General features: G+C 46.9%; 9 protein-coding genes across 9 annotated transcripts; 4 read left to right on the forward strand and 5 right to left on the reverse strand.

Annotated features, from left to right (window-relative positions):
- Window positions 1-172: 172 nt before the first annotated feature.
- On the reverse strand, window positions 173-1,845 carry N7495_003956 (uncharacterized protein; the record flags this gene model as incomplete). Its single annotated transcript, XM_057206607.1, has 2 exons — window positions 173-1,655; window positions 1,712-1,845. 2 exons carry the CDS (start codon window positions 1,843-1,845, stop codon window positions 173-175), a joined length of 1,617 nt encoding a protein of 538 aa, XP_057064287.1.
- A 576-nt stretch (window positions 1,846-2,421) lies between these two features.
- N7495_003957 (gamma-glutamyltransferase family protein) lies at window positions 2,422-4,380 on the forward strand (the record flags this gene model as incomplete). Its single annotated transcript, XM_057206608.1, has 4 exons — window positions 2,422-2,586; window positions 2,644-2,662; window positions 2,716-3,065; window positions 3,124-4,380. The coding sequence occupies 4 exons, from the start codon at window positions 2,422-2,424 to the stop codon at window positions 4,378-4,380; spliced, it is 1,791 nt and encodes a 596-aa protein (XP_057064288.1).
- Window positions 4,381-5,197: 817 nt separating this feature from the next.
- On the forward strand, window positions 5,198-10,054 carry N7495_003958 (uncharacterized protein; the record flags this gene model as incomplete). Its single annotated transcript, XM_057206609.1, has 8 exons — window positions 5,198-5,733; window positions 5,792-5,874; window positions 5,939-6,734; window positions 6,794-7,037; window positions 7,106-8,041; window positions 8,100-8,412; window positions 8,482-9,571; window positions 9,634-10,054. The coding sequence occupies 8 exons, from the start codon at window positions 5,198-5,200 to the stop codon at window positions 10,052-10,054; spliced, it is 4,419 nt and encodes a 1,472-aa protein (XP_057064289.1).
- A 1,250-nt stretch (window positions 10,055-11,304) lies between these two features.
- N7495_003959 (putative ubiquitin-protein ligase E3 component (UBR1)) lies at window positions 11,305-17,827 on the reverse strand (the record flags this gene model as incomplete). Its single annotated transcript, XM_057206610.1, has 3 exons — window positions 11,305-11,572; window positions 11,635-17,332; window positions 17,431-17,827. The coding sequence occupies 3 exons, from the start codon at window positions 17,825-17,827 to the stop codon at window positions 11,305-11,307; spliced, it is 6,363 nt and encodes a 2,120-aa protein (XP_057064290.1).
- A 625-nt stretch (window positions 17,828-18,452) lies between these two features.
- On the reverse strand, window positions 18,453-18,889 carry N7495_003960 (cytochrome b-c1 complex subunit 9; the record flags this gene model as incomplete). Its single annotated transcript, XM_057206611.1, has 3 exons — window positions 18,453-18,512; window positions 18,603-18,651; window positions 18,717-18,889. 3 exons carry the CDS (start codon window positions 18,887-18,889, stop codon window positions 18,453-18,455), a joined length of 282 nt encoding a protein of 93 aa, XP_057064291.1.
- A 412-nt stretch (window positions 18,890-19,301) lies between these two features.
- On the forward strand, window positions 19,302-19,922 carry N7495_003961 (putative RNA binding protein Pym; the record flags this gene model as incomplete). The annotated part of the gene is made up of 1 exon (XM_057206612.1): window positions 19,302-19,922. One exon carries the CDS (start codon window positions 19,302-19,304, stop codon window positions 19,920-19,922), a length of 621 nt encoding a protein of 206 aa, XP_057064292.1.
- A 119-nt stretch (window positions 19,923-20,041) lies between these two features.
- On the forward strand, window positions 20,042-20,254 carry N7495_003962 (uncharacterized protein; the record flags this gene model as incomplete). The annotated part of the gene is made up of 1 exon (XM_057206613.1): window positions 20,042-20,254. One exon carries the CDS (start codon window positions 20,042-20,044, stop codon window positions 20,252-20,254), a length of 213 nt encoding a protein of 70 aa, XP_057064293.1.
- A 109-nt stretch (window positions 20,255-20,363) lies between these two features.
- On the reverse strand, window positions 20,364-22,259 carry hem14 (oxygen-dependent protoporphyrinogen oxidase; the record flags this gene model as incomplete). The annotated part of the gene is made up of 3 exons (XM_057206614.1): window positions 20,364-21,164; window positions 21,220-21,903; window positions 21,960-22,259. The coding sequence occupies 3 exons, from the start codon at window positions 22,257-22,259 to the stop codon at window positions 20,364-20,366; spliced, it is 1,785 nt and encodes a 594-aa protein (XP_057064294.1).
- A 713-nt stretch (window positions 22,260-22,972) lies between these two features.
- Window positions 22,973-24,498, reverse strand: N7495_003964 (mRNA-binding protein NAB2; the record flags this gene model as incomplete). The annotated part of the gene is made up of 2 exons (XM_057206615.1): window positions 22,973-24,047; window positions 24,101-24,498. 2 exons carry the CDS (start codon window positions 24,496-24,498, stop codon window positions 22,973-22,975), a joined length of 1,473 nt encoding a protein of 490 aa, XP_057064295.1.
- Window positions 24,499-25,470: the final 972 nt, after the last annotated feature.

The raw sequence follows: 25,470 nt of genomic DNA on the forward strand, positions 1-25,470 counted from the left end.
TCTTCTGAAGGGCTTTTGTTAAATCTCATGTTTTCTTAAGCATAAAAAGTATATTTTTTAGTTCGACACTCTGCTAACTATAGAAATTATCTGCATGGTAATGGTCGTTCCTTTTTTTTGTCCTTCGAAAGAATCAGCCGTACCAAGCATATCAGCAAGATCGCAAATAAGACTATGCAGAGGATTTTGCTCGACGGTCAAGGACACCCAATACATCTGCCGCACTATTCTTATCGCCCTTCTTCTTTTTCGGTCCGCGCTTGCGCTTCTTGGGGCCGTTATCATCAAAGTCTAACAAACGTTGATCATCATCTTCGCCATCCTCGACACGACTTCCACCGAAACCGTAATCCATATCCGCATTATCCAGAGCTTCCTGACGTTTCGCCTCCTCCAGAAACTTCTTGTGTCGAAGAGAGGACTCAGCTGAGATGCTATCTTCTTCGGAGGGCGGAATTTTCTCCAGAGCCGCAGCTCGTTTGAATGCGGCGAGGATAACCGGGTCATTGAGAGGGTTGTAATGTTTTTCTGGCTCCTCGGCGGTGGAAGAATCGCCAGTATCAAAGTAATTGCGCGGCTTGATTACCTCACGGGGGTCGTCTGTGGCAGGAGCCTTGTCTTGTTTCTTCGTGGTGAGAGGCGTCTTTTGTTTCTTGGCGGCCGTACCGGCTTCTTTGTCTTCTTCGTCCGATGAAGAATCTTCCTCTTGCCCCAGGCCAGCAAGAGGATTGTAGGTTGTACCCGCATCGGCAAAAATGTCATCATCATCGTCATTGTTATTCAGATCGTCATCTTGCAAGACATTGGCGGCTTCAAGAGCAGCAGATTTAGTAGGAACCTCTGTATTAAGAGGCTTGGTATTTAAATCAGGCGTGAGTAGTGCAGATTTAGATTCGGAAGGGTCAACAACAGGGTCCAGCCACCGCACCTTACGTTTCGTCTTGCCATCGGAGTCCGTGATTAGTAGCACCTCGCGTCGGCGGCCGGTTTTGTCAGATTCAATGAAACGTTTCTTCTCAGGTTGATAACTGCCTATCTTTTTAAATTTGGAGCCGAGCGTCAACTCGCGCTGCGGTGCGGGTGCAGTTGTAGGTTCGACGTAACGAGCTCTGAGCTCACTCAGAATCTGTTCGCGGGTCTTCTTGGGCGGTGGAGGAGGCGCCATATGTCCCTTCTTCTCTCTTTGTTCTTTAGGCAAAGCTTGAATCTCTTCCTGGGCCTTCTCATCCATCAAACGCTCAAATGCCTCGTCCGGATCTTCGGCAACTTCATCTACCGTAGACTCCGGAGCTGGCTTATGCGCAGCTTTTGAAACATCCTCGCCAGCTTTGACTCGCCGTAACAGCTCCCAATCCATGCCCTTAACCAGATGTGTGCTGCTGGTGTCACCACCAACACCGAGCTCCGCACGAAGCTTCTCAAATGTTGGCTGATCAATCTGACCTAGCTTCACCATTTCCTCCAGTGCTTGGATTCGTTTTTGAATATCATCTTTTTGTTCTCCCTCGGTATTTCGCAGTTGCGCGCGATCTTGGTAGCCAGCAGCAAGTTTGGTACCCTTTGGCACCGCGGCAGATTTGAATCGCTTAGTGGGTCGGTTGGCTTCGCGCTGCTGTGCTAGCTGCTGCGAGAAATTGATCGTAGATGTAGAGCGACTAGAAAAGAGTTAACTCAACTAGACTGGAGGAAATGGATTTTGGAAAAGATGTACGGGGTCATGGGAGTGTAGCTCGATCGCGATCGGCTGGATCCGAGTGCGGTCGGAGTTCCTTCATTGCGTTTCGGTTTATCCCCTGACTGGGATGACGAGTCGAAAATCAACCTCCGAAAATCCTCGTTATTCATGACTGCGACGCTGTGATTAAGAGGCTGGTTGACGGGAAGGGAAGTTTAGAATGGGAACTCGGCCGATAAGGATAAGCTTATTCTCCATACAGATAATTTCTTTACTAAGCTGTATAACTTTGTACTTATAGGCATAAGTACAGTTCTAGTAATTAGTCTGACTTTATAATTAACGATCTCCATTCAACTAAGAATATTGAATTTCACTTTATACTCTCTCATCTAAGTAGAGGAGGCGTACAAGAGGAGAAATTCAACAACATAAGGGAAGCCTGATCAGTTATGTTGAAAAAGATCGGATCATTGGTTAAATCTTCAGAGTAACTACTACCTAAGTAGTTTGTTATCAGCTATTATTGTATCGTTGCGTTAAATAAGCTCCAATGTTGTATTCAGTAGGATACTATCTCGGTTCATGAACTAATATGTCTAATGTTTGTTCTTTTCGTCTCCTTCCCTGCTCTGTGCGACGGCTTATCCGATAAGGAGCTCCTCATTTATATAAATCATCGAAGATTCCTAGAATTCGTGTCTACAATGCTAGAAACTTTGAATACCCGTTCCAAAGTTAACAGAATGACACTTAATGCAAAGGATATCTACTCTAAGCCGAACGCAGAATATGTTCCGTTCGCAAGTCGACGGAGTACTGTGCACAGTCGGAATGGCATCGTTGCGTGCACCCAGCCTTTGGCAGCGGCTGCAGGTCATCGTATCCTGAGTGAAGGTGGAAATGCAGCGGTATTTTGATTTTTTCTATAAATGCGTACGAAGCTCTTGCTAATCTCAATTACTTAGGATGCTGCTGTTGCTGTTGGTAGGTTGAGAGAGATCCTACGGCCAAGTACGAAACTGATTATCTCTCTTTAGCGGCTGCTCTCAATATGACTGAGCCTGGTTCAACTGGTATTGGAGGCGATATGTTTTGCCTGTACTATGACTCTAAGAATCAGAAGGTCTACTCACTGAATGGATCTGGTCGATACCCTGGCAAAGCTACTCTAGAACAGGTGCGCAAGGACCTAAACCTTGCAACTGGAGAAGATGGAAGCATACCAAGGCTTAGCTCTCTAGCTTCAACTGTTCCTGGAGCAGCTGCTGGATGGGTCGATACAGTTGAGAAGTTTGGAAGTGGTAAGCTTACCTTGGAACAGATCCTTCAACCTGCCATTGAGATGGGTGAAGAAGGGTTTGTAGTCTCAGAACTATCGTCTCACGGTGTGAGTATTCCAAAGTTGAGGATGGATATTACTCTTTAAATGCTAACAATATTTATAGTGGCAGAATGCTGAGAGCAATATACGTTCGGCATCGCCTAATTTTCGGGAGATGCTCAAGGTTGACCCCTTAGCAAAGGATGGAGTTCGAAGCCCACTTGCAGGTGAAATCATGAAAAACCCCACTTTATCAAAGACCTTCCGTGCTCTGGCAACCGAAGGAAAGAAGGGCTTCTATCAAGGCCGAGTTGCTCAGCAAATTGTGAAAGTTATTCAAGATTTAGGTGGTTACCTAAGTCTTGAGGACCTTGCTCATCATGCCGAAGTTGGTACACAGGAAACTGAAGCTATTTTTCTTGATTTTGTCGGCCAGCGCAGTACAGAATCTAACAAAGATGGTGTTCGAGTCTGGGAACATCCGCCAAACGGCCAAGGCATCGTGGCCTTGATAGCGCTCGGAATTATGGAAGAGCTTGAGAAAACGGGCAAAATCCCTAAATTCAGTCAAGAAGAACACAACTCGGCGGAATATCTTCATGCTGTGATCGAAAGTTTGCGGATCGCCTTTGCTGATGCCGCCTGGTGGGTCACAGATCCTGACGTCGAAAAGGTCCCATCACAGGGTCTACTGGCAAAAGACTATCTGGCCGAGAGAGCTAAACTGTTCTCATCGGATTCTGCAGCCAAGATTATTGACCATGGCAGTCCTGCCCATAACCATTGCGATACGGTTTATTTTGCTGTCACCGATAAGGATGGTAATGGAATGTCCTTTATCAACAGTAACTACGAGGGTTTTGGTACAGCTATCATCCCAGCCGGTTGTGGATTTACCCTACAGAACCGTGGTGCCAACTTTTCACTCAACGCCGATCACCCGAATTGTTTAGCACCGGGAAAGCGTACATACCACACTATCATCCCCGCAATGATCACCAATATGGACGGCTCTCTCCATTCGGTATATGGTGTTATGGGTGGTTTCATGCAGCCTCAGGGACATGTCCAGGTGCTACTTAATATGCTTGCATTTGGATACCACCCCCAGGCTGCTCTTGATTCACCACGGATCTGCATTGCTGCACCCGTATCGAATGGAAAGGAAAATGACGGTACGATATACGTGGAAGAGGGCATCAGCCAGAGCTCTATCGAGGGCCTCCAGCTCCTTGGACATAAAATCAAGGTACTGAATGGTTGGGACCGTGCGATGTTCGGCCGGGGTCAGATCATTCGTTTACACTATGATGAAGGACAGCTTGTTCATAGTGCTGGCAGTGACCCAAGAGGTGATGGATTGGCTTTCCCTGTGCTCTGAGTTGGGCTCTTATGCTAAGTTGGACTTCAACGCATGACACAAAAGTACTACTAATGTGTATGATAATTTCGAACTTTCTGGAATCAATTTGTTATGAAATTCGGGAATAACGTTACGAAAAGGGGATGTATATTGAGGCAAATTCGGCAATATCATGATTTTTGCTCCGTAACGAAAAAAAGGATCTGTGCTTTAGGTAGATTTCAAAGCAAGTGGGGACTCAAATCCCTACCCCTGAACTATTCCAAGTACTTATGCCTTTCCGAGCGACCTTACGGCCGGAAGTTGGTAATGCCGCAGGTATCATTAGCGTAAATTTCGGAGGGATTGAAATTAATTCCATCCGCCTATGTCAGGCTGACAAGATCTTCAAGGCCATTTGTTCCATGTGGGTCGTCTATTCCTCCGGCGCACCTCGTGGCTGAAACCGTTTTTTCCAAGATTGTTTCTCAAAGGAGCCGGGCCACATGGGTCTATTGCTCTCCAGGCTGACATCCAATTGGTGCCCAGAGGCTTTATCTTATCAATTCAAGTAGTTCATAGGAGCTACTGAATCATGGAAAGACCGATTCCGAATCTCCGGGCAAATCTCTGATTCGGGTCTGGTCAATCCTGAGTTGTATTAACGTGAAATGCCATACAATGTACTCTGTTTAAGTGGAGATGATATATAAGATCTTGGTTGGGCCCTGAGCTAATTAATTAATCAGCTCTAGTTACGAGTTATGGGATTCTCACAATAGAAATTCGATTTATCCCTGGTCTTGACTTTGTAAAAAAAAAAAAAGCAAAATAGAGCGTCTACTTCTTGCACATCATGTCGGCCCCAGGAGGAACTCCCTCTATGGATCATCAACAGCCGATAGATGCTGCTGGTGTGAAGGAAGACTACTGCTCATCGGTCTCAACCGAAGGTGGAAATGAATTAGAGCACGAGGTTGAGGAGATGGTGAGGCAACTCACTCGTAACTCCCAACTTACTCGTCAATCTACTCAGTTTGCCTCGGATCAAACAAACAATCCTTTCTTCGAAGATGATAAGGGAGCTAGCTGGCATCCCGATAGTCCAAACTTCAAGGCAAAAGACTGGATTAGGGCCTTGATTGCGGCTCAGTCGCAAGACCCAGAACGATTCCTTCAACGTTCGGCCGGTATCGCATTCAAGAACCTCAATGTACATGGTTTCGGAAGTCCAACCGACTATCAGAAAGATGTCTTCAATGTTGTTTTGTCTTTTGCCGGCATGGTACGCAACATGGTCGGAAATGGAAAGCAGAAAGTCCGGATTCTGCAAAATTTCAACGGACTTGTTCGTAGTGGAGAGATGCTGGTGGTTTTGGGTCGTCCTGGAAGGTGAGTAGATCTGAACTCACTATGATGCGGATTGGTCTTCTAACTAATGGTTTTTCAGTGGCTGCTCGACATTTCTCAAGACAATTGCCGGTGAGATGAATGGTATCTACGTCAGTGACGATAGTTATATGAATTACCAAGGTAAGTTTCGCGAATTGAGATCCATGAATGGGAAACCAGTAGCTAACAGACCTACGATGAATAGGAATCTCGGCCCCAGATATGCACCGACAGTTCCGTGGTGAGGCCATTTTCAGCGCTGAAAATGATGTACATTTCCCTCAGCTCACCGTTGGCAACACCCTGACCTTTGCTGCCAAGGCACGGGCACCCCGTACGCGTTTCCCTAATTTGACTCGGCAACAATATGTGGAACATATTCGCGACGTGGTTATGGCGATGTTGGGACTCAAACACACTTTCAACACCCGTGTTGGTAATGACTTTGTGAGAGGTGTCAGTGGAGGTGAGCGTAAGCGAGTCAGTATTGCTGAGGCTATTCTTAGCGGAGCTCCTCTCCAGTGCTGGGATAATAGTACTCGTGGACTTGATAGTGCAAATGCACTGGAATTCTGCAAAAATATTCGCTTGATGAGTGACTATGCGGGAACTACAGCCTGTGTTGCTATTTACCAAGCATCGCAGAGCGCCTATGATGTTTTCCACAAGGTCGTCGTGCTTTACGAGGGCCAGCAAATCTACTTTGGCCCTACTGGCGAGGCTCGTGACTTCTTCGTCAACATGGGCTTTGAGTGCCCGTCGCGTCAAACCACTGCTGACTTTCTGACTTCATTGACTAGCCCAAGCGAGCGCAGGGTTAGACCAGGATTTGAGGACAAAGTACCCCGAACACCTTTGGAATTCGCGCAGCGCTGGCGAGACAGTCCCGAGTGTGCCCACCTTCTGCAGGAGATTGATCACTTTGATGAGCAATACCCTATCGGTGGCCATTCTTTTACTTCTTTCAGTGAGGCGCGTCGATTGATGCAGTCAAAACAGCAGTAAGTCTCATCGTTCTTAACTTTAATATTTGTCCAGCTCGCTAAAATTGACTCTATAGACGCTCCAAATCTCCCTACACACTGTCCGTCTTCGAACAGATCAAGCTTAATCTCATTCGTGCATTCCACCGTCTTCAAGCCGATGCGTCTTTGACCTTGACAGCTCTATTCGGAAACTTCTTTATATCCCTGATTTTGGGAAGTGTATTCTATAACCTTGCCAACACCACAGCTAGCTTCTACTCGCGTGAAGTTTTGCTTTTCTACGCAGTTCTTCTTGCTGCATTTGCCAGTGCTCTCGAGGTAGGTCATTACCGTCGGAGATTTTTTTTTTTTTATTAATTGAACCCTCTCTAACAACCCTGTCTCAGATTTTGACCCTCTATTCCCAAAGACCGATTGTGGAAAAGCAATCCCGATACGCGTTCTATCATCCATTCACAGAAGCAATTGCATCTATGGTATGCGATATGCCGTACAAGTTTCTCAACTCAATCACTTTCAATCTCCCTATATACTTCATGTCCAACCTCAAGCGTGAGCCAGGAGCTTACTTCATCTTTTGGCTGTTCTCGCTGGTGACAACCCTGACCATGTCAATGGTTTTCCGGACTTTCGGTGCTGCATCACGCTCTCTGGCCCAAGCTCTTGTTCCTGCCGCTCTGCTCATATTAGGCTTGGTGATCTATACAGGATTTGTTATTCCCACCAAAAACATGTTGGGTTGGTCTCGCTGGATGAACTATATCGATCCTATTGCCTACGCTTTTGAAAGTATGATGGCAAATGAATTCCGTAATAGGAAATTCTCATGTGTATCATTTGTCCCTTCTGGTGAAGGATACGAAAATGTGGATGCCATCAACACTATCTGCAGCACTGTTTCAGGCGAGCCAGGAGTTTCTTATATCGACGGAGATGCCTACTTACTATCCGCATATGACTATCGCGCCGACCACATCTGGCGAAATCTGGGTATTGTCTTTGCATTCATGATATTCTTCATGTTTGTGTATCTTATTTGCACTGAGTACATTGCCGAAGCTCCATCCAAGGGTGAGGTCCTCATTTTCCGCCGCGGACACCACCAGCAGGTACAAGCAGAAGATGATACCGAGACCCCGCCAGATGCAGTCTATCGTGCGGAAGAAGAGAAATCTGAAACTGCCGGAGCGAACATTCAGAGACAGACGTCTATTTTCCAGTGGCAAGATCTCTGCTATGACATCAAAATTAAGAATGAACCGCGCCGTATCCTGGATAATGTGAACGGATGGGTAAAACCTGGTACTGCAACTGCTTTGATGGTAAGTTTATTCTTGAACTTGGTAAATTCCCGAGGTCGATCAAACTAACGTTCGTCAGGGTGTTTCTGGTGCTGGTAAAACTACTCTGCTCGATGTTCTTGCCACCCGAGTGACTATGGGTGTTGTTACTGGTGATGTTCTTGTAGACGGACGGCCCCGAGATGATTCTTTCCAGCGCAAAACCGGCTATGTTCAACAACAGGATGTTCACCTACCCACTGCAACCGTTCGAGAAGCTTTGCAATTCAGTGCCCTACTCAGACAGCCTGCCCATCTGAGCCGCCAGGAGAAGTTGGACTATGTGGAAGAAGTTCTGGAGCTACTCGGTATGCAGACATACGCAGATGCGGTTGTCGGAGTCCCCGGTGAAGGTATGTTCTCGTTGCAAAAACGATTGCAAAATCTCCATTCATCCAGGTTCAGTAACTAATTCTTTTCAGGATTGAACGTTGAGCAGCGGAAGCGCCTGACTATTGGTGTAGAGCTGGCTGCCCGACCGCAATTGCTGCTTTTCCTTGACGAGCCTACTTCTGGTCTTGACAGTCAAACCTCGTGGTCGATTCTGGATCTCATTGAAACCCTCACAAAGCATGGTCAATCTATCCTATGTACCATTCATCAGCCCTCGGCAATGCTGTTCCAACGTTTCGATCGGCTTATGTTCCTCGCTCGAGGTGGACGCACTGTTTACTTCGGAGAGATCGGAGAGAACTCTACAACTTTAGCGGACTATTTCCAGCGGAATGGCGGCCATGCCCTGTCTAATGGTGAGAACCCAGCGGAATGGATGCTTGATGTTATTGGTGCTGCGCCTGGTTCCCACAGCGATATCGACTGGCCAGAGGTTTGGAATAACAGCCCTGAAAAGAAGGCTGTTGTCCAACACTTAGACGAGCTGAAATCTACACTTTCCCAGAAAGAAAAAGACAATAGCGCGGAAGCAGACTATCATGAGTTTGCAGCCCCAGCGACTATACAGCTTAGGGAGTGCCTCACTCGTCTTTTCGCCCAATACTGGCGTACTCCATCCTACATCTGGTCCAAGCTCGTTCTGTCAATTCTAACCGCACTGTATAATGGATTCTCCTTCTTCCATGCGGAGAACTCACAGCAAGGCCTCCAGAATCAGATGTTCAGTATCTTCATGCTCATGACCATTTTTGGTAACCTTGTGCAGCAGATCATGCCCAATTTCGTCATCCAACGGTCCATCTTTGAGGTGCGCGAGCGTCCCTCTAAGATGTACTCATGGCGTGTATTCATGACTGCTAATATCATCGTTGAGCTTCCTTGGAACTTCCTTGTTGCCGTTTTGATGTTCTTCTGCTGGTACTACCCAGTCGGTCTATACAGAAATGCCGAGCCGACCGATTCTGTGCATGAGCGAGGTGCTCTCATGTTCTTGTTCTTGTTAACCTTCTTGTGGTTTACATCAACGTTCACACATATGGTAATCGCCGGTGTGGATTTGGCAGAAACTGGAGGCAACATCGCGAACTTAGTCTTCGCACTTCTCTTACTGTTCTGCGGGTACGTTACTTCCAAATAATCGTCTATCCATTCAATAATAGTACTAACATTTCTTTCTCTAGTGTTGTCGCCACGCCGAAAGCATTGCCCGGGTTCTGGATCTTCATGTACCGCGTTTCACCTTTCACCTACTTAGTATCTGGAATGCTTTCTACTGCACTTAGTGGCTCAACAGTCCAATGCAGTTCGATTGAAACACTCGTCATGGACCCGCCATCTGGCATGTCCTGTTACGACTACTTGACCCCATACGCAAATTCGACCGGAGGATATATTGAGAACCCAGATGCAACAAGTGCATGCTCGTATTGCAGTATGTCATCGACGGACACGTTCCTTGCTTCGGTTTTCTCTGAATGGAGTGACGCGTGGCGGAACTTTGGACTGATGTGGGTGTTCCTGGTGTTCAACGTGGTGGGCGCACTTGGAATCTATTGGTTGGCACGAGTTCCTAAGGGAAACAAGACCAAGGGCAGTGCCTGAAGGGGTATTTGCGCGAGTGGAAGAGAGAAGTGAGTCCTCAACATTTTCTCGGGACAGCTTCAAATGAGTGGAACCGTGGCATGGTGTGACAACTGTGCGTTTAAGGTTAGGTACTATAATGCCTCACTTAATATAAGTAGATATTGATAATTAGATAGATCCATTTAATTCTGTTCTTATTTAATATCACCTGCACCCCGGATGACAGCCCTGGAGCTTACTTCCTAGTATAGGTTTTCAAGAATGTCCATAATACTTACATCAATACCATCCCAAGCTCGATGCACGATATCAAGGGATTTTGGTCTCTTCGTCAGAAAAGTTCCAAGGTGGTGTGTAACTCAGGGCAAAGCTCTTGGATTTTCGCAGACTCTCAGTTGGTATCAAATCCGATAGTGGCCATTCTATTGGTCATGACCATCAACTCAAGCTCTATCATAGTGGTCTGTAGCATACACAGTGTGTACAGAAGCGTTGTTCCGCTAAATGAAAGTTCCCTTCAGCATGCGTCTGTGCTAGAGGGTTGTGGAGTTGACGGAGGCGAAGCCAGAGCTGCAGGAGAAGTGATCATTTTCAACCGCCTTGCTTTTAACATTTTATATAAAGCATTGCGTGTAATCTTGTGATCAATCATGGAGGGCAAGTCTTTAGTGGAGGTTAAAGGCTTCTCTTCGATTGCAGTATATATACTTTCTCTCTCTACTTCAGTAAGCTTATGATGCCCACTAGAGCCGACGATGCGTGTATGATCAACACGTTTTGATTCCGTTTCCAGAGTATAGGAAATAGTCGACAATGGGATGTCATGGAACACTCGATGGATGCGTCGGGCACCCCAGCCATTCACTCGCTTCAACACAAATATTTCTGCGCGCTGGATTGGGGAGTTGGCCCCGTTTGAGAGGAATTTGACAGGGTACGATCCATATATTTAAAGAATAGAAGCTGTAAATCGCAGGTGAAAAGGCGATATACCACGTTAAAAGTCTACGCGTTGTTGAGTGTGGTTACGTAAGTTGAAAATCACTCCCAGCTTTTCAGCATTCTACTATGTACATCCTTGGAAGCATCGATATGTATCGAAGGAGTAGGAAATAGATGATTTGAATTCAACGTGGGAAATATAACAACATCTTGATCTTGAGAAAAGCCCTAGAAAATAGTTTCAATGAGACGAGAAAAAAAACCTCGCTAGGTTTCGCCTTCAAAATATTGGAGTGCGGTACAGAAACTGGCTTCTGTTCTTGCCATTAGATTGATTCCCATCCTCCATGATTTATCTCCGACTCGAGTTTACGGCTGATTGTTGCAGGAACAGAGTGTGATAGCCATACGTCACGCAAAAGCTTGTCATAACGCTTCTGGTTTAAGATGAGTTGACGGTTGCGTCGCAGGCCGGGGTCTACTTCTCCGTGTCGGTCAAGGTAGGGAGCGAAATGCCAGGAGCCGTTGTTGTTGTACAGATACAACACAGTGCACTTGCGGATGTTAATGAACAGACCAATGTTCTTGCCGCACCTATTGTTAAGAAAATAATTTGTTAAATGTCAATCATAAAAGGGATTACCGGAAAGACTTACTTTTGAACGTGTTGGTTGCAGCCGCCTATCTTATTGCGCATACAACACACAGCTTGGGAGCAGAATATATCACCACAGAACAGACAGATACTAGCATCGCTGAGCTCCTTCTTGGAATTGGGACAGCGACGTCGGTTTGATTCTTCAATTAGAGTGTCGAAAAACTTGGGAAGACCGACAAGCTCGAAAATAGCAGGATGGGAAAGGCTTGGCCAAAGACGGTGATCCTCGAACCGAATACCTGATCGTGATGCGTTCCAGTGGAAGATCCATCCCGAGATGATGGTATCGAAAGTGTCGCCACTTTTGGCTGCAGGATTGATGGAAATAAGTATTTCATCCAGCGCAGGCAGCTGTAGTACCTTGGTAAGTCTGTCGAGCTCAGGTGCAGCGGCATCAGCGAAACCAGTATTAGGGAAGTCAACACCATGCTGCACATGAAGGAGAATAACGCTCTTGCGCAAAAAGGTGAGGGCATAACTAGAAATTAGGCGACGCAGAGCAAGAATCACTCCCGGGGTCGCTGGCTCCTCTCTATCCTTCACATAGCCACTCGCAGCAGGCCAGGAGGAACCCTCGGCACGTCCAACCGAGTTTGACTTAAGCTCAGTGACAATGGTATCGAAGAAATGTTTTGTCACACTATATTGAGTGTCGGAAACATCGAGGTCCATCGTGTCCATCTTCTGCTCAGAGACCTCCTCTTTCAGTCCTAACGGCCAAAGAATAAACGTGACAGCGACTTTGACGATTTCAGCAACGTAGCACATCTGGATAAGATGGCGCATATCGATTTTTAGAACTGGAATCAAGGAAATCGAGGATTCGGCAAGGAAAACAAATGTGTCAATAGCGAGTAGAGGCTCGATATTTCGGATATCATTCAACAGCGGCGTGTCGACCAAACACGGGTGGCCAACAAGTAGCTGGCCAATTTTCTGCCTGTGAATCTCCTGGAATTCACGTGAAGGACGATTCAGGATAGGTTCCCCCCAAATGCATCCAACGGCTGCATAGGTCAACGCCGTCTCGGCCAGAACACGTAAATTCGTTAAAGTCAGTGACGGAATCGTATCCAACAAAGTGAACCCAGGCACAGATTCAACTCCGCGCTGAGCAATCTCCGCAACCGAGACACTGAGTCCAAAGCTTCGGAACAAAGAATCCATATATCCAAGGTCGTCGACACCCAAGCTAATATCAGGGCCAGAACTGAAGATTGAATTTATGTGATTCACCTCCATTGTTTTCTTCAATCTCTTGTAGCTCACAAGAAGCTCTGTCATGGCATTATCAGATGGGCCGGCCAGTGGACTAGATGGTGACGTTTCATCCATAATGGGGTGGCTCATCGGCATGTTTATCCGCAGTGTCGGTATTATATGCGATCTTGTCGATCCGGTCTGTCGTGGTAATGAGGAAGGCAAAAGTTCATGAACCTTAGAGGCAAGCGGAGGTACCAAACTGTTGGTGAGGTATTCGACGAACATGTCAGAATAGAGGTTTTGGAATTTACCCTTTTCGATGAGAAGAGAGAAGTTCTGAGATTTGCTCAGCTTATTCTTAAGCCCTGTTTCCATCAGATCTTCAAAGGAAGACGTTGTGGCCAGCGCACCAGGGTAGGATTCATCCTTTCCCTTCCAAGTAATGGGCAAGAAAGCATTGCCAAGCGCCTTACACAAAGGACAGACAAATTCTTTCTGCTGTATGTTCTCGGGATGGTTACGAGCAATCTGTTGGCTATGTCGTCTCTGTGTTGCCGTATAATAGAGCTCAAAGCAGCCATAGTGCATGATGTGACCACAGCCGGTCGTGACAGGCCCACGCAATGTGCTCTTTGAGTTGAAACCTTTGCTCAGACCGACCTTCTCACTAATCACTTCACCACCCGAGGAGTCAAGTCGGCGAATGGTGTTTCTGTTCTCTCCCGACACACCAAATGGACGCAAAGAGTCAGCAGATCTGTCTAAGCTTGTGGGTGTCTTGAGGACTTCCCGAATGCGATCAGGATCTCTGACATCTGTCTGTCTCAGAATAGTGCTGTCTTGGATCAGAGCAAAGGTACCATAGAGTCGAGAATCATTAGTCTCCTCTTGACACAAGATACAGGTTCCACCGGGATATTTCCAAGATTTTGTCTCGGGGGCTTCTGTAGGTACCTCTTGGGAGTCACTGACTTCCTCCTCGCCCCAATCAATATCCCCTTGGGTGTTCATGAAGTTTTGTTGTTGTTGCTGGAACTGGGCCATGACTTTCGCTTGTCTCTCTAATGCCTGCTTCTTCTTGAGTTCTTTCTCATTGTCCAAATCAATGGCAGGCGAGTTTGTATCTATGCGATCAAATGGAAATCTGAGAGAGGCTGTCTCCATAGTGAATGTTCGAGGGCGCTTCTGCCAAAGTCGCTTGAGAATGTGGCGAATCTTGGGGCCACATGAAGCATACTCGGGCGTGGCCGAGATTCTCTCTAAGAGACCAACAATAGTTAGATCTCCAGCTTTAGTCTGCCTATGTTTGGAAAGTGCGTTGAGGTTGAAGGAGTCTTGTTCTTCCTGTTCTATGTCACTGTCATGGGAATTGTCTTCCAATACCGCAGCAAGGATGAGATGTATAATAACTTGCAAAAATGTCTCCACACGAGTGTGGGGGAGTGATGGATTGTAATCTTTGAAGCAAGCGGTATATTCCAAGCACTGGTGGACGAGCTGAGCAAAGATTGGCGTTGCGGTAAATCGAGGAAGATCAGAGAAGACACCGGACTTGATCGTTCGAAGGCTCGGCTCGAAGACAATATCCGACGCTTTCTTGCCGGTTTTCTTGGCCATCCACTCCTTGTAGACGTTTTCCGCTTCATCTCGCTGATTCTTTGTGTAGTGTGCACTGTATGGGTCGACGAGATCGAGGTACTCGGGTTTCAGCTCAAAAGTTCCAGAGTCGCTCATGCCCTCAGGGGCACGGAAGTTGGCGACTTCTTTCAGAGTGTCTAAGAACGTATCAGACTCGAGCAATTTGTCACTCAAGCGAGTTGAAAGATCAGAAAATGAAAGCGGCTTGAAACACAGAACATGAGCAATGTCACGACGGATATTTTCAACAGTCAGATGCGAACTATCATCAATTGCGGTCAAAGATGATCGATCAGTGAGCAAAATAACCAGCAAATGTACAAACTCCTCGGCAACATCCACCATCTGATGGTCTTCGTAATATGACTGGTAAAAGCGAGACATCCAATCCACCATTCCGAAGCGATGAGCGATGGATGCTAGAACACGACTAGGATCACAAGTCACCAGGGCCGTTTGAAGTAGGAAGATGTCTCTGTAGTATGCAAAGTCGCGGGAGGACACTCCACGATACTGTGACATCTGATGGCGCAGACTGAGGCCATTACGGACCCACATGCCTGCTTTCATTTGGGCAAGCCATGCACAAACCCTCAGAGGGTAGTCAAACATTACCAGGAGTAGATCTTCCGGTGTGAGAGAGTCGTCCTTGTAATTTGAGGTATCTTCAATAGTGATTGAGCGTCGAGCAACCTTGGCAGCTTCAAAAAGAACGTTGCGCATCACCTCTCTGCTCACATTACGCCCGCACTCAATGAGCCATGACAAGGTATAGTGGAGGGCATGGTGGAAGCTTATTGATCCCCTGTCGACAACAAATTCTACCACTTTGTGGCAAGGAAATTTCACGCTCGGATCTGATGCAAACTGTGCGGGGTGTCTTATTTCAAAATCGAAAGGTTGTAGTGACTTGAAATAGACCTCATGCTTGATCTCGGCATGGTCGAAACGCTTTCGCTCCATACCCGCCGAATGGATAATCGTTGTGATTGCAGTGGTTTTGATGGCTCGTAGAAGTTTTTGATTTGTGTCCATCTCTGGGTTACGGAAAGATTCACAGAATTGTCGGCAAAGCCGGTTAATCTCACGCATGAGGATGGACGCACTTATCCAAGCATCTGTTTCATATTCAACATGCTCACCAACTGCGCGCACATTCGGGCAGATACCCTGTGACAGCTTCACAAGGTCCAAAAATTGAGGCAGGTACTGCGGCTCAGAACGTACACGGGCTTGGACATACTCAGACTGGAGGAGATATCGAAGATCAAGGAAAAAATGATAAAGTCTCCTATTGGTGACAGAGCCAGTATCGAAAGACAAAATTGCATTGGGATTCACACTACGTGGCTCACCAACTTGTCTTGTCGTGAGGAAAGTGTAGAGAATTGACATGACTTTAGTGAGGAAGTTTCCTCGTGAAACGATCTCCTCTGTTATGGTCGGTGTCGTCAAAAGTTGCAACGTGAGGTTCACGATCGAATGATCCGGTTCACGATCAGCAATCAGGTAGAGTTGAGCGAGGGCTGTGTATAAACCAGACAACCGCAACCCCATGATGCGCTTGAACCGAGGAACATTGACAACTGTGCTGATATAAAGATCTCGCAGGTCAGTGCGAGTCTTCTTCCACAGTCTCAAATCAAAGAGAATCAGCCAGTCTAGACGGGTACGAATCCCCAAATCTTCGCAAGGAGCGATCTTTCGATTCGCAACTGGGTTATGTGGCGGGACTTGCCAGTGGTTTGCTGATCTTGCAGGTCTCGGTCTGACTACGCCTGAAGGGGTTCGCGGGATAGACACAAAGCTGTGAGGATCATTTACACTTTCCTCATCCTGTTGCTGTTGCTCCTCAGCGAATTGCTCAAGCTGTTCGCCAGCAGCGGGAGAGATCTCTCGTTGACGCAACAAAAGACGCTCGGTGTCAATTCCAGTGTCAACAACGCCCATGTCCATTTCTTCATCTCCATCTCCATCTAAATCAGCCTGCAGGCGAGCAAGTTCAAGCTCCATATCGTCATCTTCATCATCTGCATCGTCATTAGTTTCTCCGAAGTCCACTTCATCTGCATCATGGGTTTCCACAAAGTCTACATCATCTTCATCCTCTTCGTCCTGCTCATTAAGGTCGTCGTCTTCATCATCGTCCTCATCTTCATCGTCATCTTCCGCAATAGTCCATCCACCAGTGTTGGGCAAGGCGATCAGGACAGTACGGCCAGCGCTCTCAGTTCTCTGATGATCATCGATACCCATGAGACCTATTCCTGCATTGGAAGCCCCACTGCTTTTCCGCCATGGATCGAGGAGCTCTTCGCAAATGACTTGACGGAAAACCTCGACATCGTCAAGAATGCTGCAGCGAGCTATATCAGAGAGCCATTCAACTATTGTTCCGCACATTTGCTCTCGGAAAGTGTCACGAGCAGAACGAACAGTAACAGTAACTTTGATCTCTTCAATGATCTTCGACACTCCCAGCAGTCGTGGAAGATCCCTTCCGTGCTTGATAACACTTCTTCCCATATCGTTCGTCTCATTTGCTCGGGCGGTGCCAAAGCTATTCCGTTCACGACAAGCACGACTAACCTGATGGGCTACATCACCAATAGTATGTTTTTCGTCGTTCCACAACAAAATTGCAAATTCTGGCTCTTCTTCCACTTTGTCACCCGAATCCGACCAGTCGGGGCGCAACCTCGATGTTTCCTCGTCCTGCTTAATACCTTCGACGGTTTTCGGTAGGCGTAACTGCTCTGGCGAACAGGATATGACATCACAGAAGTAGTCCAGTGCATGAGAGATAGTCAGACGAATAGATGCCATCAGTTCAGGGGGAAATCCCGGTGTGCGCGCTCATTCTGCTTCTCGTTTCCAGTTTCAGTATGGATTGCGCAGCAAAGTGGTACTTTCCATGCTTCATCATCGCCACAGTCACAGCAACCACAGTTACCAGAAGACATGGTGATCTGATAATGGTGATCCATGTGATCAGATGAATCGAAGCATCGACTGCATAGCACACATGTCTCATCAGCTGCACAAGTCAGGCAACGATAAGTGGCTTCGTGGGCTCGAAAGATGTGGCCACAGCGCTTTCCGCGCGCGGCATCCGAGTATTCTGCTCCTTCTTGGGCACCACCTTGGACTTCGGCCAGCTTCCAGACTCCATTAGATGCGGCATCGGGGAAAAGGTGGTTTAATAATTCATCGTCGTCGCCGACGAGGGACCGGAAGAGCAGCTGGAGTAGGTCTCGCTCGGCATGAGGTGTGTATCGATATTTGTGTTGCGATGGTAATCTCAAGAGACCGTTGACGAGCTTCTTCTCACGTTCTGAGAGTATGGGCATGGCTTGAGATTTCGTGAGGATGTTGAGTGGCGCGGTTAAACGCGCGGAATGGAGGGTGAATTATGATGTTGGAATTATGCGACTTTGAGATGATATAGTCGGTAGTTGGATTGAAAAGAGCACAAATAAAAGTCAACAAAAGGTGTGAGGAATAGTCAGTCGTGGATATGCCGTCTTCATTAGAAATTGTAGTGGGGGAGGCAAGATGTGGATCAACACCAAGTGGAAAGATAATACTGACTAGGACCACAAGGGATCCGGTCTATTGTAGTACGATCGTGCTCAGAAGTCGCTTGATTTAGCCTAGAAATGTATGGAAGAAAGGGTAAAATTCGGCCAAGAGAGTAAGAACGAAGGTGGAAGGTGGTTTTTTGACTATGACATCGACAGAGCGGTCTCGCTCCATACGCCACTGCGATCCACGCTTACATTTACACCTGCACTCAACGCCTCCGCCTACTTCGTACCGGCAAAATAACCATATCAAAATACAGTGTTCCATAATTCTATCGCGTACAGCTTCGCATATGGAATGAGTAATAACAAGGAGCCCATTGATTGATTTTCCGTCTTCTACCACCGTAGATCTACCACAATAGTAGCCAAAAATGTCACCAGAACTCCATTACTCGTCATCCTCCTCGGCCTGCTGGATGTACTTGTACTTAATATCCTTCCATTGGCGCTGTATTAGAGGGGAAAGACAGTTAGTACAGTCGTATTGACGTGGAAATTGAATGTTATCAGGGGATGATGAGGTTCAGAGGGCACATACGCCAGCGTTAATGCTGTCCCAGATCTTGTTTGAGGCGGTATCGTAGGTACTGTTTCGCAATAGACTTGTCAGATATTTTGTAAGAGTTGTAGGGAAGCAGCGAATGTAACGCACAGCTCGAAAGCGAAAGCACCGGCGAAGATGGTGGTCAGGAAGACCGCATTACGGCGGATGAAGGTTCTAAAGATAGCGAAGAATTGACAGTTAGATGATGTACAAAAATAATTGCGATAATTCAATCGAGGATGAGGGAGACATGCTGGTAGAGAGTGTTGGAGATCTGTCATGCGATGAAGGTTAGTTAAAGTCATTAGATTGCGCAGTGCTTCACTATTGGACGAAAAGATAAAGGGAAGAAAGATCGACATACGGAGGCCATTGTGAGAGGAGAATTATATGCTAATGCGACCAGCGGTAGGTAGTAAAGGACTGGAAAGTGGACAGTATAATGAGGTTGGGGAAGACAGTGAAGGATATGGAGGTTTGCGGACAAAAAGCTGCGGGAATTCCCGGTAAGCTGATTGGCCAACGCAAGTGACTCTCCGGGCATCCGTACATCTCAGTTTGTCCATCTTCTCGAGATTTTGTTTTGTTTTCTATTGTACTCGCCACGAGCGCTCAGTCCTCGGACGAGTTCGACTCACTTGCAATTCTTGCACTCTCCGCCACATCTGAACCCGAAATCATTAAATAAAAAGCATGGCCTCCAACGTTTCTTCGGCCGGAATTACCACCGATTCTACCACCGGCGATCGCATTATTCCCTCCTCTATTCGTGCAGATGGCTCTAAGCGCAAGGAGATCAAAGTACGCCCGGGATTTACACCGCAAGAAGACATCAAGCTTTATAGGAACCGTGCCGCTGAGGCATGGAAAAGCCGAGGAAACGGCAGGGTGCCTGGTGCGGAAGCTGTGAGCAGCGAAGACGACAGAGCCGCGCAGACCGCTACTTCAGCTACCAGCAACAAGAATGCAAAGCGCAGGGAAGCTAAACGCAAAGTTAAGGAAGCCGGCTCAGATGCTACGACAGAAAAGAAGGGTGCCGAATCAGACAACTGGCGTGTCCCCGCCAAAAAGGAAGAGCTGCCTGCCGAAGAGCCCGTGGACCAAGAGGCCGAGCAGGAAAAGAAGGCCCGGAACCTCAAGAAGAAGCTCAGACAGGCACGGGAGCTACGAGACAAGAAGAATGACGGTGAATCCCTGCTTCCTGAGCAGCTGGAAAAAGTCATCAAGATCCACGAGCTGGTCCGCCAGTTGGAATCACTCGGATTTGATTCCAATGGAAACAAAAATATCACCGATAGCAAGGAGAGTGCGTGATCACGCGCTCATATGAGTTTCTGCCGTGCACAATCATGTCGTTTAAGCCAATCCCCTTCGAATCTTGCGACTGCTTGATGAGCCATCTATAAATGGTTCAGAAGTCCCCGATTCCCCCAATGACCACCGCCCTAAGAACGGCGAGAAAGGTCATATCTCTTGAAACAATCAATGGCATGTTTTCTACCATCAGCAACGTGCTCCGCGTTGACTACGGCCTATATATCCACGAAGATAATCGACTGTTTCGCATGCAAATTTCAAGTCTGATGGACGTGGAATATGAGGAAATATCGACACTCAACTATTTGCCTCCAAAATTGGTCCATTAAAAATACAAAAAGAAGAACAATTGAACAATTGAAAGCAGCCTTCTAATGAATCATATGATTACATGTAATATACACATGCCACTTTATGGCACACGGAGTCTTTCCAAATTCACGCGTTCTTGTCAACTTCAACCAGTCTGACCGGAGATGTAGGAATGCCACCCTGTAGGTCCCATGCTTGGACCTTGAAAGTAGTCCAAGGGCCCTCCCTATCAAAGTTTGGGTTTCCTCGGCCAATACCATAAGTTGCAGCGAGGATGCCCTGTCTGACACAGTCACCTACACCGACGCCATTATACCAGTTTCCGGCTAGCACGAGCCGTCTGTTATATTCATTCTTGACAGTCGCGGACAGGTCATACATGCGATCCAAATGCCCAACAGTATATTGGGGGATTGCTTTATATTGCAGGCGACTTCGCGTGACTGTAGGAACATCGGTGATACCAAGGTGTCTTTGGAGCATTTTAGTGGCCATCGCAACAGCGGTTTCATGATCCGGATAGTCAGTCTTCTTCCAGTCGTCCCAGTAATGGCCTCCGAGCATCACTGTGATCTTCTGACCATTTACACTGTCTTGCGATTTGGTAACAGATGAATTTATGACGTCCCGTGCAGTACTAGACGCCGAGGCGAAAAGCACCCCAAGTCCATGTTCGGGGTTTTGGTCAATTGAGATTGATCGTGGTATTAGATATCCAAATCCAACCACGGGCAGTTTAAGATTTGGATAATACAGATTAACTACCATGACAGTTGTAGCGTAGTCATTCTGTTTCAATTTTTCGATGGTCTTGGGAACGAGGTGAGCTGGGTGATTTGCTTTTGGGGACAAAATCTTCGCCAGAACTGGCGATGGAACAGTCGAAATAACATGGTCATATGTCTCTTGTTTTTCCCCGTCATTTATCTAAGATCGGTTAGAAATTAGTTATATAACATGGTGGTCTATTATCATCGCATACCGTTAAAGTGCCCATTGGTGTTTTGCTCAGTTTTTGGACTTCGGTGTTGGTTCTGATGTCAACTTTGCCAGATTCCTGCAACACGACAGCGAGGCGATCGGTAAGTTGCTGCGTTCCTTTTTCGAACGTGAAAATACTTGATCTTTTTGACAAGTGTTTTGACATGGCTTCTTCGTCTTTCGTGATCAGTTTTTTAAGATCGTTGATAGCCAAGTAATCATCCATCATTCTCGTCCTATTATCGTTGTGCAGCATGGTTGTCGCGTTGGCTAAAATACCACCGGAGGCCTCCATATTACGAACAACACCCAGTGTAGTTTGAGCACTTAGCTTATCGATGTCTCCAGCATAAATACCATGAATGACTGATGAAACAATATTATCAGCAACAGTGGGGTTGAACCGACGCGAGATGAAGCTGGCTATAGATTCATCCTGTTGCCATTGATCTATAGGTCTTGCTGGTGAGACCGTATCATTGATGATACCCGGTATGAGTTTATCAAACAATGGCTCATTCCACAACGTTGTGACCAATTCCTTCAGCCACTGCAAAAGGGTACCTCCAGGCTTAGGTTGAGGTACTCGAACGAGATGATCTGGGTAGTAGATATATCGGTTGTTTGAAGATGGCGCTTCTGGAGGAACCGCAATTAATTCTGGCAAAAGTCCCATCTTCAAGGCCTTGAGGGAAAAAGAGGTCAATCGCTTGCTTTTATTCCAATTGTGTGTGCACTTACCATATAGAGCAGCGGTTGTGATCCGGGATATGCACTTCGGAATGTACGCGGCCCATACTCGAATAAAATTTTGCCGTCGTCGACTGGGACTATCTCTGAGCCCATCCATCCACCAACACGCGAAGATTTTTCATACAAGGTAACATGCGAGCACTGATGGTCTTGCATCAGTCTCCAAGCTGCCGAGAGGCCAGTAATTCCACCTCCGAGCACCGCAACATTATAGGCGCGTTTGGAACGAGCGACGGTGATCAATGGGCTTCGCCTAGGTCTGAGGGTCGAAGATACTGGTAACCGCATATCGACTCAATAGAACTGGAGGGTGTTGTAGGGAGCTCAGTGTCTGCCCACCTAAGAAAGTAGAATACCTTGACAGCTCGGCCCACCTTAAAGGTTCGGGGCCCGCGTACCCGTCTTACTTAAGCCATTCCTAACTAAATAGTTAATAAATAGTGAAATGGGGAACGCTCTAGGCAGCACGGTCGGAACGTGCAGGTCGATTCAGCTAGGAAAAACCAACCACAATCACAAGGGAAGGCTCAGTGAGAGTAGGGAGTCAAAAAGTTAAGAAGTGTGTTAAGGTGGACAATCTGTAACTATCACAACTTCTAGATAAATGGTACCAGATGGTTCTGCCGTCGCAGACCGCTTTCTCCTTCATACTGTATAGGGCTCCCCACTACAATAGTTAGTATGTTAGATACCAGCCCTGGAATAATTTAATTTTGACTACAAGGAAAGAGTAAATGACTCATTAAAAGTTCTGTGCTCGTGCTCTGCTCCAATTTTGGGGGATATCTATGTACAGAAAGGGAGTCTGGACTCTATTGAGATGTCCACGAACCAAAGCAAATAGTATGAACGCCATCCCTGACCTGCCATTCATCATCACGGTTGATATTTCGCATCAAATTGCTCTAAAAAAAAAAAAAGAGCGGTATCTTGAAAAAAGAGGGAGAAACCCAAAGAAAACCCAAATCACCCTCAAAACCTCAACTTTAATTAAGGCGTAGTCATACTGTAATATCATGGCTGCCCTGGGAGCCCTCAGCGGCGGTGGTCTCAGGTTTGACGAGCTCTTCCATTTCCTCGTCGTCGACAAACTTGCGCTCGGCAGTACGGACTGCGGACTTGGGGGTCCATACTTTGCCGGGGAAGGCGCCTCGCTGGCCCTCGGCATGTTTGTATGGGCAGCTAGGGTTCATGCAAGGATTAAATTTGCAAGATGTTTGCAGATGGGTAAACTTGCAGCCTTCGAGTTTGCAATCAGCACCGTTGCGGCAAAGAGGCATGCTGGGATGCTTAAATTGGCAGTTGGGGTTAGTGCAATGAGGGAAAAATCTGCACATTTCCTCAGCCTGGTGGGCAGATTTAACGAAAGGCGATGGGTGACGACCAGTGCATTTCGTATTTTTACAAGCCGCACCGAATGAACAAGTATCAGAGACATCGACCGAGGTGCCTTCGGGGGCAGCGGGAGATTGATGTGCGAATGGACAGTCCATGCGAGTGCATCGAAGGTTGAAGTGGCAAACACTGTTGGTGTTGCCCTCATTCTGTTCACCACCCATCTCGGCATCAACGCTTGCTTCAGCAGTAGTTGAATCTTGGGGTCGTTGGTTTTGGCCTCGTTTATTAAAACGTCCTCCACGTTCTCCACCGCGTTGACCCTGGCGCTCGACGCGATCGAAAAGTGAGCGACCGTTCTGCTGACCAGTTTGGAAAGCTGGGTTGACAGCGGGGACGAAACCGGGCATAAGTTGCGACATCATGCGTGCCTGTTCCTCCAGCATAGTCATAATCTGCATCTGATTCTCAGGGCTCATTTGCACTATGGGACCGCCACCCATGTTGCCCTGCATTCCCATTCCTGGCATGTTCCGACCTCCACGGCCTCCGCGTCCTCCACGATTCATCTTATCACGGCCGATACCGCCAATGCGACCATTTCCTTGCTGTCCTCGCACTCGATGGAGAGGGTTGTCATTTCCACGATCCATGTTTCGGTTGATTTGGCTGAGTAAATACCCTCGACCACCTCGACCGGTTTGTCCATTGCCATTGCGCATCGCTTTCGGTCCTGTTGGGCTAAAGATAAAGTCAGTACAATCCGCACGCTGTTAAATAAACGATAATCTCACATGACATCACCAGCCTCGCCCATCTCCGAGTCTTGCCCATTTGTGCCAAATGGAGAGTCGTTTGCACCATCATGGTGCATGAAAACTGCAGGAACTTTGGGAGTGCTCTCAGCTGGTCCTCCATTAATTTGGGCGTGAAGAATTTCCACTTGTCCGAAGAGCCACTTAGAAAACTCCAAAGCTTGTGTATCTCCCTCCTCAAGACCAAGGAAATCATTAGAAAGCTCAGTCGCAATTTGCTCTTGAGTCTTGCCGTTGACCAACATAAGAACGATGTATTCAATAAGGGCTGATTCTTGACCGTCATCGGTACTCCAGCCCATCTCTATCAACTTGGGTTGAATGGCACCGGCCACGGCTGCCGCAAGGGGCGAATCTTGAGTGATAGTTGGGAGCATATTGATATGAGGCGGTAGGTAGTTCAAAATGTGAAAAAGGTTGGGAAAAAAGCTGTGAAGAGATGACGGAAAGTGTAGGTCTGCGGATGTTTTGCGCCACCCAGATAAAAGAGCTCTACTGGGTTGAGTGCAATAAAGTATAGCTGCAGGTTGAATTTGTGATTGTGTTTCTTCCAGTCAGTAGAAGAGATGGGGTTGTAAAGTAGGATATTATCCAAAGATCAAGTCTTTGAAGCAAAGGCCTAAAGCGGAAGCTGAAGTGGAAGTCATTGGTAGGGATTGGCGATGAAAATGCGATCATGTCACGTGCTGCATTATACAAACAGTGCAAACATAACATACTTATCAACTTCAATGAGCTCCCTTGATTCCGATTTTCTTGCCTGTGAGCTCATTTACTAAAAGGTTGATGTACGACAATCTGATTCGGATTCATTGGCTTAAAGATCTGACTTCTCAATATACACACGCCATTCCAAGGCTCCAGTTATCTCATTATTCATGATATCACGAGCTTAATTAAAAAATCATCTTAACCTTCTACTTGGATAATGGCTTCTCACCTACATAGGTAGGAGCCAACCCTGGCATTAGATTCAGCCCTTCCGGAGCCATCTCAATTCTTACTAGCGATGAAATAACCTCGATCCATGAAATGGGTTCATACCTTATGCGTTTTTTTTCTTCAGCAAATAAAACCTCGGGATCATCCATACCTCGGTACCTAAAAACAAACCGAGGTCAGGCATCCAACTACTCCCTTTGAATTAATCAAGTGCATGACTATACAGAATGAAGTATCTGGCAAATCGAAGGCAAGGCATATCTATACCGGTAGTGTCTGCCTAAGTGGCATCTAATCAGTCGCAAGCTTGGAATTTTAGGAAACTGAGAATAAAAACAGAAAAATGACGAGTACCTACCATTGCCTTGTCTATGTGATGGTATGATATCACCAAGTGGGGCTCTCCC

The sequence above is a fragment of the Penicillium taxi genome, assembly GCF_028828555.1.
Source record: "Penicillium taxi strain IBT 34144 chromosome Unknown utg000003l_segment0_segment0, whole genome shotgun sequence".
NCBI classification, from domain to species: Eukaryota; Fungi; Ascomycota; class Eurotiomycetes; order Eurotiales; family Aspergillaceae; genus Penicillium; species Penicillium taxi.